Raw genomic sequence first — 12,379 nt, forward strand, 5'->3', positions numbered from 1 at the left:
GGCTGGCCATAGAGATCTGTGGTGGAGGACTCTGGATGAGGGGGCACTGGGTGTAAGAGTGGGGCCCTGGGAAGGGGGGCAGTATGGTGTGGGCCCACCCTCTAGGGGAAGGGCCATGCTGGCAGCACAGGGCTGAGCAGGCCAGTGTGCGTCTGGCAGCTGCAGGTTCGTAAACAGTGGCCTCCTGCTGGGCTGCGCAGAGCGGGGCAGCTCCCACCACACTGTGCCTCATTGCCCCCTGCCCTCCCTTCACTATGGAGACTGACCATCCCGACCCCCTGCTCCTTGCCCCATGGTGTCCCACAGATATGTTTGGCACCGGGCCCACAAAAAGTTAACCCGGCCCTGCTTCTCCCGCCCCACAGAGAGGCAAACCTTAGCATAGGACTCACTGGTTAAGGAGTTGGTACAGGAACAGTGCCGAGACTAGCATGGAGTCAGTGGGGACATATTTTTAAGGGGAGTGGGAGAGAAGGTAGCCAGCCAGTCAGGCAGCGGCATAGACAGCTGCAGCGGCACAGGAGCCAGTAAACAGAGCTGTAAACAGGGGAGTTTGAGTGGGAGCGGGAGTTTGCAAGGGGAGTTTCGGGGGAAGACTAAGAGACACAGGCAGAGGAACAGACAGGCTCGTGAAGGGAATGTGTGGTGGTCTGGCAGTGTTGTGGTGCTCTTTGGGGGTTTGTTTTGGTTTGGTTTGTGTTTCCCAGACTAACAGGATTTAGGTGGGAAGGCTATGACTGACACAGAGGCAGCAGTGGTAGTTACCCAAGTAGTGGAAGACACTATGAAGACGACTGGATGTGGAAGCTGCGGCATGTACATGATCCTGGAGGGGGTACCTGAAAAGAGTTTCATCTGCATGAAGTGCCACCTGATAGAGCTGATGGAAGAAAAGATCTGAGGATTGGAGATGCAGGTGGAAACTCTGGTGGAGGTTTAGAAGGGGGTTCGAGTGGATGATGGAGCAAAGACATGAGGAGGCTGAAGGGAAAAGCTCAGACTTGCAGATGGAAGCAGGACCAAAGAACTCTGAGGGGAGACTGCTGGGTGAGGACAGTGGAAGCATGTGACTAAGAGAACCAGGCAGAGGAAAAGACGGGCTAGTGAAGGAGAAACAGAACTCAGGAACAGGTTTGCAGAGTTGGAAAATGAAGAAGGGGCAGAGCAGGTGGTCACTGAAAGTGAGAGGGCAAGGAAGAAAAGAGCAGCTAGCCCTATAGGAAGAAGGGAAGAGTTAATGGAGATAACACCAAATATGAGCCCGAGGAGGGTACAGGATGGATTGCAGAGGATTGCAAGGGAGAATAGGAATCGAGAGGACTTGCAACCAGAGGGAACGGGATAGACCGGAGAATCGCACCATCACCAGGAAAAGGCAGGTCTACATGATTGGGGATTCCTTACTGAGAAGAACAGACAGGCCTGTAACCAGAGCTGATCCAAAGAACAGAAGGGTATGCTGTCTGCAAGGTGCTAAGATATGGGATGTGGACCTGAGGCTGAAGAGGATCCTAATGGGAGCTGGAAAGAATCCACTGATTGCCCTTCATGTGGGAACAAATGATACGGCTAGATTCTCGCTGGAATGTATCATGGGAAACCATGCCAGACTGGGAAAGACACTTAAGGAAATTGAGGCTCAGGTGATCTTCAGTGGGATTCTGCCTGTTCCTAGAGAAGGCCAACAAAGGTGTGACAAGATTATGATGATCAAACAGATGGCTCAGGCAGGGGTGCTACAAGGAAGGCTTTGGGATGTACAGCCACTGAGAAGCATTCATAGACAGAGGACTGTTCTCTCGGGATGGACTTCACCTGAGTAGGTAGGGAAATAGACTTCTAGGATGGAGGCTGGCACAACTGATTAAGAGAGCTTTAAACTAGGAATTTGGGGGAAATGGTTGGGAGATGTCCAGGTAATCTCCACGCCGGATTTTAACATTGAGAGGGAAGAAAACGAAATAAAAAAGGATACAGTCGTCGGTAGGAGAATGGACGTAAGGAGGAAGGGTAGTGTAGATACCACTCTAATAGGTGATACTGGCGGCAGAAAGTCTGTGCCTAATCGGGTAAAGAATGCGAGAGAAGCCAAACAGCAACAATTAAGATGTTTGTACACTAATGCGAGGAGCCTAGATAACAAAATGGAGGCACTAGAGCTATTGGTGCAGGAAGCGAAACCAGATATTATATTATAACAGAAACATGGTGGAATAGTAGTCATGACTGGACTACAGGTATTGAAGGGTATGTGCTGTTTAGGAAAGACAGAAATAAAGGCAAAGGTGGTGGAGTAGCATTGTATATCAGTGACGACGTAGACTAAAGAAATAAGAAGTGATGGAATGGATAAGACAGAGTCTGTCTGGGCAAAAATCACATTGGGGAAGAAAGCTACTACAGCCTCCCCTGGGATAGTGCTTGGGGTGTGCTATAGACCACCGGGATCTGATCTGGATATGGATAGAGACCTCTTTAATGTTTTTAATGAAGTAAATACTAATGGGAATTGTGTGATCATGGGAGACTTTAACTTCCCAGATATAGACTGAGGAAAAGTGCTAGTAATAATAATAGGGCTCAGATTTTCCTGGATACGATGGCTGATGGATTCCTTCACCAAGTAGTTCACCAACAAGAGGGGATGCCATTTTAGATTTGGTTTTGGTGAGTAGTGAGGACCCCATAGAAGAAATGGTTGTAGGGGACAACCTTGTTTCGAGTGATCATGAGCTAATCCAATTCAAACTAAATGGAAGGATAAACAAAAATAGATCTGTGACTAGGGTTTTTGATTTCAAAAGGGCTAACTTAAAAAAATTAAGGAAATTAGTTAGGGAAGTGGATTGGACTGAGGAATATGTGGATCTAAAGGCAGAGGAGGCCTGGAATTACTTCAAGTCAACGTTGCAGAAACTATCAGAAGCCTGCATCCCAAATAAGGGGAAAAAACTCATAGGCAGGAGTTGTAGACCAAGCTGGATGAGCAAGCATCTCAGAGAGGTGATTAAGAAAAAGCAGAAATCCTACAAGGAGTGGAAGATGAGAGGGATCAGCAAGGAAAGTTACCTTATTGAGGTCAGAACATGTAGGGATAAAGTGAGAAAGGCCAAAAGCCATATAGAGTTGGACCTTGTGAAGGGAATTAAACCCAATAGTAAAAGTTCCATAGCCATATAAATAAGAAGAAAACAAAGAAAGAAGTGGAACCGCTAAACACTGAGGTTGGAGTGGAGGTTAAGGATAATCTAGACATGGCCCAATATCTAAACAAATACTTTGCCTCAGTCTTTAATGAGGAGCTGTCAAGGTTCCTTCCCCACTCTGAACTCTAGGGTACAGATGTGGGGACCTGCATGAAAAACCCCCTAAGCTTATTTTTACCAGCTTAGGTTAAAACTTCCCCAAGTACAAACTATTTTACCTTTTCCCCTTGGACTTTATTGCTGCCACCAACAAGCGTCTAACAAATATATAACAGGGAAAGAGCCCTCTTGGAAATGTCTTTCCCCCCAAAATCCTCCCAAACGCTGCACCCCCTTTCCTGGGGAAGGCTTGATAAAAATCCTCACCAATTTGCATAGGTGAACACAGACCCAAACCCTTGGATCTTAAGAACAATGAAAAACCAATCAGGTTCTTAAAAGAAGAATTTTAATTGAAGAAAAAGTAAAAGAATCACCTCTGTAAAATCAGGATGGTAAATACCTTACAGGGTAATCAGATTCAAAACATAGAGAAGCCCTCTAGGCAAAACCTTAAGTTACAAAAAGACACAAAAACAGGAATATACATTCCATTCAGCACAACTTATTTTATCAGCCATTTAAACAAAACAGAATCTAACACATATCTAACTAGATTGCTTATTAACCCTTCACAGGAGTTCTGACCTGCATTCCTGCTCTGGTCCCAGCAAAAGCAACACACAGACCGAGAGAACCTTTGTTTCTTCCCCCACCCCCCTCCAGCTTTGAAAGTATCTTGTCTCCTCATTGGTCATTTTGGTCAGGTGCCAGCGAGGTTATCCTAGCTTCTTAACCCTTTACAAGTGAACGGGTTTTTCCTCTGGCCAGGAGGGATTTTAAAGGTGTTTACCCTTCCCTTTATATTTATGACAGGAGCTTAGGGTTAATGGTAGGATGACAAATGGGAATGAGGTATGGAGGTAGATATTACCACATCCGAGGTAGAAGCCAAACTCAAACAGCTTAATGGGACTAAATCAGGGGGCCCAGATAATCTTCATCCAAGAATATTAAAGGAACTGGCACATGAAATTGCAAGCCCATTAGCAAAAATTTTTAATGAATTTGTAAACTCAGGGGTTGTACCATATGACTGGAGAATTGCTAACACAGTTCCTATTTTTAAGAAAGGGAAAATAAAGTGATCCTGGTAACTACAGGCCTGTTAGTTTGACATCTGTAGTATGCAAGGTCTTGGAAAAAATTTTGAAGGAGAAAGTAGTTAAGGACATTGAGGTTAATGGTAATTGGGACAAAATACAACATGGTTTTACAAAAGGTAGATCATGTCAAACCAACCTGATCTCCTTCTTTTAGAAAGTAACAGATTTTTTAGACAAAGGAAATGGAGTGGATCTAATTTACCTTGATTTCAGTAAGGCATTTTATACAGTTCCACATGAGGAATTATTAGCTAAATTGGAAAAGATGGGGATCAATATGAAAACTGAAAGGTGGATAAAGAACAGGTTAAAGGGGAGACTACAACAGGTCATACTGAAAGGTGAAGGAGGAGGTTACTAGTGGAGTTCCTCAGGGATCAGTTTTGGGACCAATCTTATTTAATCTTTTTATTACTGACCTTGGCACAGAAAGTGGGAATGTGCTAATAAAGTTTGCAGATGACATGAAGCTGGGAGGTATTGCCAATACAGAAAGTGACCGGGATATCCTACAGGAAGATCTGGATGACCTTGTAAACTGGAGTAATAGTAATAGGATGAAATTTAATAGTGAAAAGTGCAAGGTCATGCATTTAGGGATTAATAACAAGATTTTTTGTTATAAACTGGGGACACATCACTTGGAAGTAACAGAGGAGGAGAAGGACCTTGAAGTATTGGTTGATCACAGGATGACAATGAGCTGCCAATGTGATATGGCTGTGAAAAAAGCTAATGCGGACTTGGGATACATCAGGCGAGGTATTTCCAGTAGCGATAAGGAGGTGTTAATACCGTTATACAAGGCACTGGTGAGACCTCATCTGGAATACTGTGTGCAGTTCTGGTCTCCCATGTTTAAGAAGGATTAAGTCAAATTGGAACAGGTACAGAGAAGGGCTACTAGGATGATCCAAGGAATGGAAAACCTGTCTTATGAAAGGAGACTCAAAGAGCTTGGCTTGTTTAGCCTAACCAAAAGAAGGCTGAGAGGAGATATGATTGATCTCTATAAATATATCAGAGAGTTAAATACCATGGAGGGAGAAGAATTATTTAAGCTCAGTACCAATGTGGACACAAGAACAAATGGATATAAACTGGCCACCAGGAAGTTTAGACTTGACATTAGACAAAGGTTTCTAACCATCAGAGGAGTGAAGTTCTCGAATAGCCTTCCAAGGGGAGCAGTGGGGGCAAAAGACATATCTGGCTTCAAGACTAAGCTTGATAAGTTTATGGAGGGGATGGTATGATGGGATAGCCTAATTTTGGCAATTAATTGATCTTTGACTATTAGCGGTAAATACGCCCAATGGCCTGTGATGGGATATTAGATGGGGGTGGGATCTGAGTTACTACAGAGAATTCTTTCCTGGGTGTCTGGCTGGTGAGTCTTCCCCACATGCTCAGGGTTTAGCTGATTGCCATATTTGGGGTCGGGGAGGAATTTCCCCCCAGGGTAGATTGGAAGAGGCCCTGGGGGGTTTTCGCCTTCCTCTGCAGCGTGGGGCACGGGTCACTTGTTGGAGGATTCTCTGCACCTCAAAGTCTTTAAACCACGAATTGAGGACTTCAATAGCTCAGACATAGGTTAGAGGTTTGTTACAGGAGTGGGTAGGTGAGATTCTGTGGCCTGCGTCGTGCAGGAGGTCTGACTAGATGATCATAATGGTCCCTTCTGACGTTAAAGTCTATGAGTCTATGATGGCAGAGCACAGGGCACGAGAGGAAAGCTGATCCAGTGGTTAGAACCTGGAACTTGGGAGGCATGGGCTGAATTTAATTCCCTGCTTCATGACAGACCTCCTGTGTGACCTCAGTCTCTCTGTGCCTTAGTTCCCCATCTGTAAAACAGGGATAATAGCACTGCCCTGTCACACAGGGGGGTTGTGAAAATAAATACATTAAAGACTGAGGGGTTCAGATATTATAGAGATTGCATCCCTATAAGTACCTTTGATTGATTGATTGATTGATGTATATGGGGACTTGGGGGGCACAGAGCTGAAGCTTCCCCCAACATTCCTCACTGCACAACCCTGACCCCTCCTTTCCACCTCATTCTTCCCTGCACCAACACTCCTCTCACTGCTCTGACCCACATATTCACCCACAACTGCTCAGACTCACATACCACTGCTCCATCTCCTCCAAAGTTCCCTCAATTGTGCCCATTGCTTCAAGACTCTCCCACACCCACCCACACCAGCCCCCCCCCCTCCCCCCGCCACTTCATACCCTTGGTAAGCTTAGAGGGCCATGGGAAGGTGGGAACATACTGGGGCTGTGAGGACGCACATACTAGCTGGAGGCAGGAAGGAGCAGGAAAGTAGAGGTGCAAAGTCCTAACCCCAGATCTGGGCCTTGTTTGTGAGGAAGGGACATTATACATCCATCTGTAGCACAAGGGGCTCAGAGAGCAGTGCAGTGGCTCAGTTATCTCAATGAAATGTTTTCAACTGAATGAGAACAACTCGTGGATGTGAATACAACCTGAAATAATAGCTCTGAAATGTGTGAACTGCTCCATTCATGTCAGTGGGTCATCCCCTCCCCAGTGGAGTACTTGTGAGTCTGTGACATGCACCAAGCATGCTTGTTCTCACCTCCTCACCATTGTCACAGCAACCTGTTTCTGGTGCCTGCTTCAAGTGTTTCTGTACTCAGCTTCCCCAGATGTGAGTTCACATGGGGGACAGGGGGACAGGGAGACAGGCTCAGAGGGATCCAGAGAAGCAGGCCCTCCCAGACCCTGGCTTATGGGGGAGGGAGGGAAGAGAGGGGCTTAGATGTACTCCAGAAGGGCAAGAAGCCCCTAGATCTGGGCTTACATGGAGGGATACAGAGAGAGAACTCCCACATGGGAGGGGAGAAGGTGGGGCTGACAGTTCCTCAGCTCCTAATCCCCCTGATTCCCCCTGCCACCCATCACCATGTTCCTCCTCCCAGTGTCCTGTCCCCTCCATTCCCCGCCCCACTCTCCTCTAGTCCCATCCATATTTATCCCCTCTCCTTCCAAAAATTCCCCCTTCCTCTCAGTCCCAAACCCCGTTCCTCCAGTTGCTTTTCACTCCTCTGTCCCCTTCTCCCCCATCCCTCTCAAACACACCCACTCTTCCCCCCCCCCCATCAACTGCTCTGCCCTCTACTCCTATTTCTTTAGCTTTAAGGCTATGTCTACACTAGCACTTTTGTTGATCAGGCTGTGAAAAAAACCACACACCCTGACCAGCATAAGTTACACCAACAGAAGTGCCAATGAAGATAGTGCTATGTTGGCAGGAGATGCTCTCCTGCCGACACAGCTACCACCACTTGTTGGGAGTGGTTTAATTATGCCGACAGGAGAGCTCTCTCCCATCAACATAGAGTGGCTACAGGGGAGACCTTGCAGTGGTGCAACTGGATCGGTACAGTTGTGCTGCTGTAGATCTCTAGTGTAGACATGGCCTAAACATCTAAACCGTTTATGAGCACATCATGTTAATGGGCTAGTTAGGATAAACCCCTGGACCTTAAGCACACTAAGGTCTGTTATTGAGGAAACATGATTACATTAGCCATACTGTCTTTCCTCTTCTCTCTAGTTAATCAATGCTAATTGATTAATTAAGGCTGGCGCTCTGCTATACTAATCCCCCAGGTGGAAAATTAGCACCATGCCCAGCAATCCTTCTCACATATCTGCATAAAATGTGTGTAATACATTATCGTTCAGAAAACAGTTAGTGCCCCTTCTAAATTAGCTGTGCAAATAAGTAGGGCACATTTCCCAAAAGGAAACAAAAACTCTTAACAGAGGCAGATGGTAGCAACATGCCTGTAGATCATTTCTGCCAATGGTAGGCTTTGAATTTACTGTGCATGGGTCTAGCTCAAGTTCAATGACCATAGCATGTCCCTTGGAGCCATCCAGTTACTGTAACAATGGACTGTCTGCAAACCCTCTGGCCTAGGCTTGCTGCACGTTCACATTTCAATCTCTTTGACTTGTGAATGTTTGGCACATACCATACTAGCAAGCCAAACCTTTTCAGGGACAGTGGGTGCCATGCACTAGCTGAGATAAATATCAAGTGACTGAGATCAGTAGGAGAATGGGGGAAAGGTGAGCATTTGTTTGGGGGATTGGATTGGGAGGGGGGTTGTATCTTGAGCTATTCCTTGCTCAAATGACCCCAAATTTGGATCACCACCCAGCATCCCCACAAGACACAACGGATTTCAAGATGATCTGAGAAAGCCTGTGGATTTTAGAGCACATAGAAGAGTCCTTCTAAAGAGAAAACACTTCTTAACCTTCACAACAGCAGAGCTGGTACTCTGCCCTAATGAAAAAGGGAAATAGCCTTTGGAAGGGGGGGGTATCAATAATGGGGTCTCTAGGTCCACATTAATGTGCCATCTCTCTGAGTGCTCACAGTGTTATTTACAAAAAAGAAATCCAAGTGAACAAGAATAAAGAAGGCTGCTACTCTGAAACCTGTCAAGAATAAAGAAGTGCCATATAGGGAGACACTAGAAGAGTGACTTTTTTAAAAGCTTTCTTGAATTTTCTATAATAATATGAAAATACAAAGTACAGATTGCTGCCTTGATATTACTGCAAAGGCAATGCTATATGTGAGTGGATCCATTTTGATTTATGTCCAGTGAAATAAAGGCATAAGACAACTACTCAGTAGATTGAGTTTTCTTTAAAAAAAACAAACCCAAACAATAACATAAGGAAAGCCCAACATGCAACCAAAACTGCAAATAATGTAGCTTCTGACACACTGTTTTGTTATTAACTGGATTGGACTAATTATCTTTGTATCCAGAGTAGATTCTTCATTGACCTTAATGTGCAGAAAGAATCAACTTGTAAAAAACATATTTACAATTTCTCTTTAGTTTCACCGGTGAGTCCTGTGACTATGGTGACATCAAGTGGTGACATGTTTTTAAGCTAACTCCATTAAGCAAAAAGAAAAGGAGGACTTGTGGCACCTTAGAGACTAACCAATTTATTTGAGCATAAGCTTTCGTGAGCTACAGCTCAAGTACTTGTGGCACCTTAGAGACTAACCAATTTATTTGAGCATAAGCTTTTGTGAGCTACAGCTCACTTGAGCATAAGCTTTCGTGAGCTACAGCTCACTTCATCCGATGAAGTGAGCTATAGCTCACGAAAGCTTATGCTCAAATAAATTGGTTAGTCTCTAAGGTGCCACAAGTACTCCTTTTCTTTTTGCGAATACAGACTAACACGGCTGTTACTCTGAAACCCATCCATTAAGCAAGCCAAACTTGCTGCGCTGTATTACTAATTACACGCACCACACCCAGTACTGTGAGAGAGCAAAGAGGAACAAAGCAAACCCTGAAGACTCTGAGCATTTTTATTTGTCATAAAGTCAAATATTGTGTGGGTTTTTAACCATGAAAATTTACACCAGTTTAGCTCAGTTTAGATGAATCAGAAAAAAGTCTGTCAAATGATAGTAATTGGGAATGCAGTACACCACAGAACTATGAAATGTTGTAGGACTCTAACCAGACAAAAGCCTGATGGTTTCCCTTTTTTATGCTGACTATGCACATGCTTTTGTTAGTCTCTAAGGTGCCACAAGTCCTCCTTTTCTTTTTAAGGTGTCTGTGTAGTCTGGGAGCCAACCTTTCTCAGACTATCAGCCAATCCTCAGATGAACTGAGCTCAATGGGCACAGGTGGGTGGGAGTCAAAGGCCCTAAACTACCTTTGATCCTTCCCTTGATCCTTCACCAGGCAGGGACCAGACTTGTCCATGGTACATGTAAGAGTAGCCACAGGGATGCTCTAACTTGTGCCAACTAATTGTTTATGGTACTAGTGTTTGTACAGATATGTACATGTGTTTGCGTATGTCTGAGAGCAGTTGGAGAAGCTACTGTAGATTATACACAGATATCCCATGGCCCAGTTCCCACTCTGCATGAAACAGAAAGTGGAGAGCTGTTAAAGTGGGTTCTTCCTTCATCTTGTCTGAGGGCGTAGTACTGCCGCTGGCAGCCGAAAGCAAGAGGGGAGGTGTCGTGAAAATATAGCCTTACAGAACAAATTCTGCTCCTGGTTATTCAATGTAACCCCAATAGTCAATGGAGTTTTACTGGGGTACAATGGAGTTGAGAACATTTTCAGAGATTCGGAAAGGCAATGTAAGGAATTTCCTTAACCTGTTATTGCCCTGGTAAACAGTTTATGGGAACAGTCTTTTTGCTAAATCCTAAACCAGTCTTACTGTGTACTCTTCTCCGACCAGTTATCCTCCAACTTGTACCTGTATTGCACTGATGTATGGTACTAGCGGTCAGCTTTTTAGTAGCTCTCCCCTTTTCGTGTCAGGCGAAGCGGGGACTGGGTTATGGGATGGATGTTCAAAATGTGGTGCTGCCCAGCAGTTTTCAGGGTAGCTGGCAAATCTGCTCCACCCTATCTGTCCAAAAGATAAGGGGTTGCCTCTTTCCTCGAATGGGAGCATTGTTGTACCACTAAAAAAATAAATTTTTTTTTAAGTTGTCATTTGTTGACACTGAACCCAGGCATTGCCCTTAGAGTTACTGAACTTTAAACTTGAACATTTCTCGTTTAGTGACTTTCCTGAAAGCTCTGCAGGAATGCAGGCAAGCTACAGTTAACTATTACAGTGGATCAAAAATGGCAACTCACCTTTGGACAATATGCTTTCTTATTTTTGTCCTCCTTTTCCTTCAGACAGAACAGACAGGTATGGCATTTGCTTTGTTGTTGTTTTAATTTGGCTTTGTGGTGATCTTCCTAAAACACAAAAATATTATTTGCCTGGTTTTGTTTTAACTTTGTAGTACAGGCTGTCATTGAAGCTGGCAGCTCCTCATTTTCACCCACATTTCTCTTGCTTTTCTGATGCACTTTGGCAAAAACTACAATACAGTTACTGATGCAAAAACCTTGCTTTATTTCACAGTATGTCATTCTATTAACATCAGCAGAATGCTTTTTCTGTACTCCGTACTTATCATCCATAAAGAGTGCCCATATGTGCAATAAAGTGCCTTCTCACTTGGTCTTCCTAATCATCATTCTGATGAAAATTGAGTTTATGGTAGAAGGCCAAAAGACATTGCTTTTACGTGATTTGCATAGATGCACTTTTCTGCATTAATGCTCTAGAGTATCTCAGATAGAAGGAGAAAGACGCTCTGCATTTATGCATTACGCTCACAGTGATAATAGTAATGATTTCCTTTGAATTTCTTCAATCATGTACCACAATATGATTTTTAAAAGATATTTTAAATGTACCAGAAATCAAACTAGTGACAAAAATGCATGATCAATCATGCAACAAAAATGAGAGAGACACATTTTTTAAAAAATATATTGTGGCACTAGATAGCTTTTTTTTTTTTTTAATCATGGAACTGATTTTTTTAAAACAGCGTAAACAGTGCTAGAATTAGTCTGGTCACTTGTTTTTTTTTAAAGGTTTAACTAAGAAATTACATACAATTTCACAATATTGTTCCTTTACTAAGTATCATGGCCCCCAATTCCTTGATCCCTCATCAGATCCAAATGGTTCTAGCCTCCGCCACCCAAGGAACTGGTCTTTTTTTCTGGCCATTGTACATTATATTTGCTTTCCCTAAACACGTAAATTAAAAACCAAATTTGGCTATCTTTATTCAGCCAAGACTGTTGGTGGAGTCAGTCTGAGTAAGGAGTGGAGGATTGGGCCCTTAAATAACAACTGAGGCACAAATCGTTCCCTCCATCTTTGCAGAAGGATTTAAAAACCCCATATATCCTCTCCCAATGGCTATAAAGTGGGGAGTGTTGCCTTTATGGTAACATTTCTCCTCCCTTCCTTGCCCTGTAGAAGCCCCTTCCACACGTTTTGTGAATTTGTTTTGGAGGGGTGGCATGAAGCCAGGGTGAGAGAAGAGGTTGTTAGATGGACTT

At 44.0% G+C, this 12,379-nt stretch overlaps 1 protein-coding gene across 1 annotated transcript in view; it reads right to left on the minus strand.

The window, feature by feature from the left end:
- PCID2 (PCI domain containing 2) overlaps window positions 1-12,379 on the minus strand; it is a 64,155-nt gene that overhangs the window by 11,486 nt on the left and 40,290 nt on the right. The window contains exon 15 of the mRNA XM_075129949.1: window positions 11,105-11,212. Within this exon, the coding sequence (XP_074986050.1) occupies window positions 11,105-11,212 (108 nt within the window). The remainder of the gene's footprint in view (window positions 1-11,104; window positions 11,213-12,379) is intronic.

This window comes from Caretta caretta, chromosome 1 (assembly GCF_965140235.1).
Source record: "Caretta caretta isolate rCarCar2 chromosome 1, rCarCar1.hap1, whole genome shotgun sequence".
Classification (NCBI taxonomy): Eukaryota; Metazoa; Chordata; order Testudines; family Cheloniidae; genus Caretta; species Caretta caretta.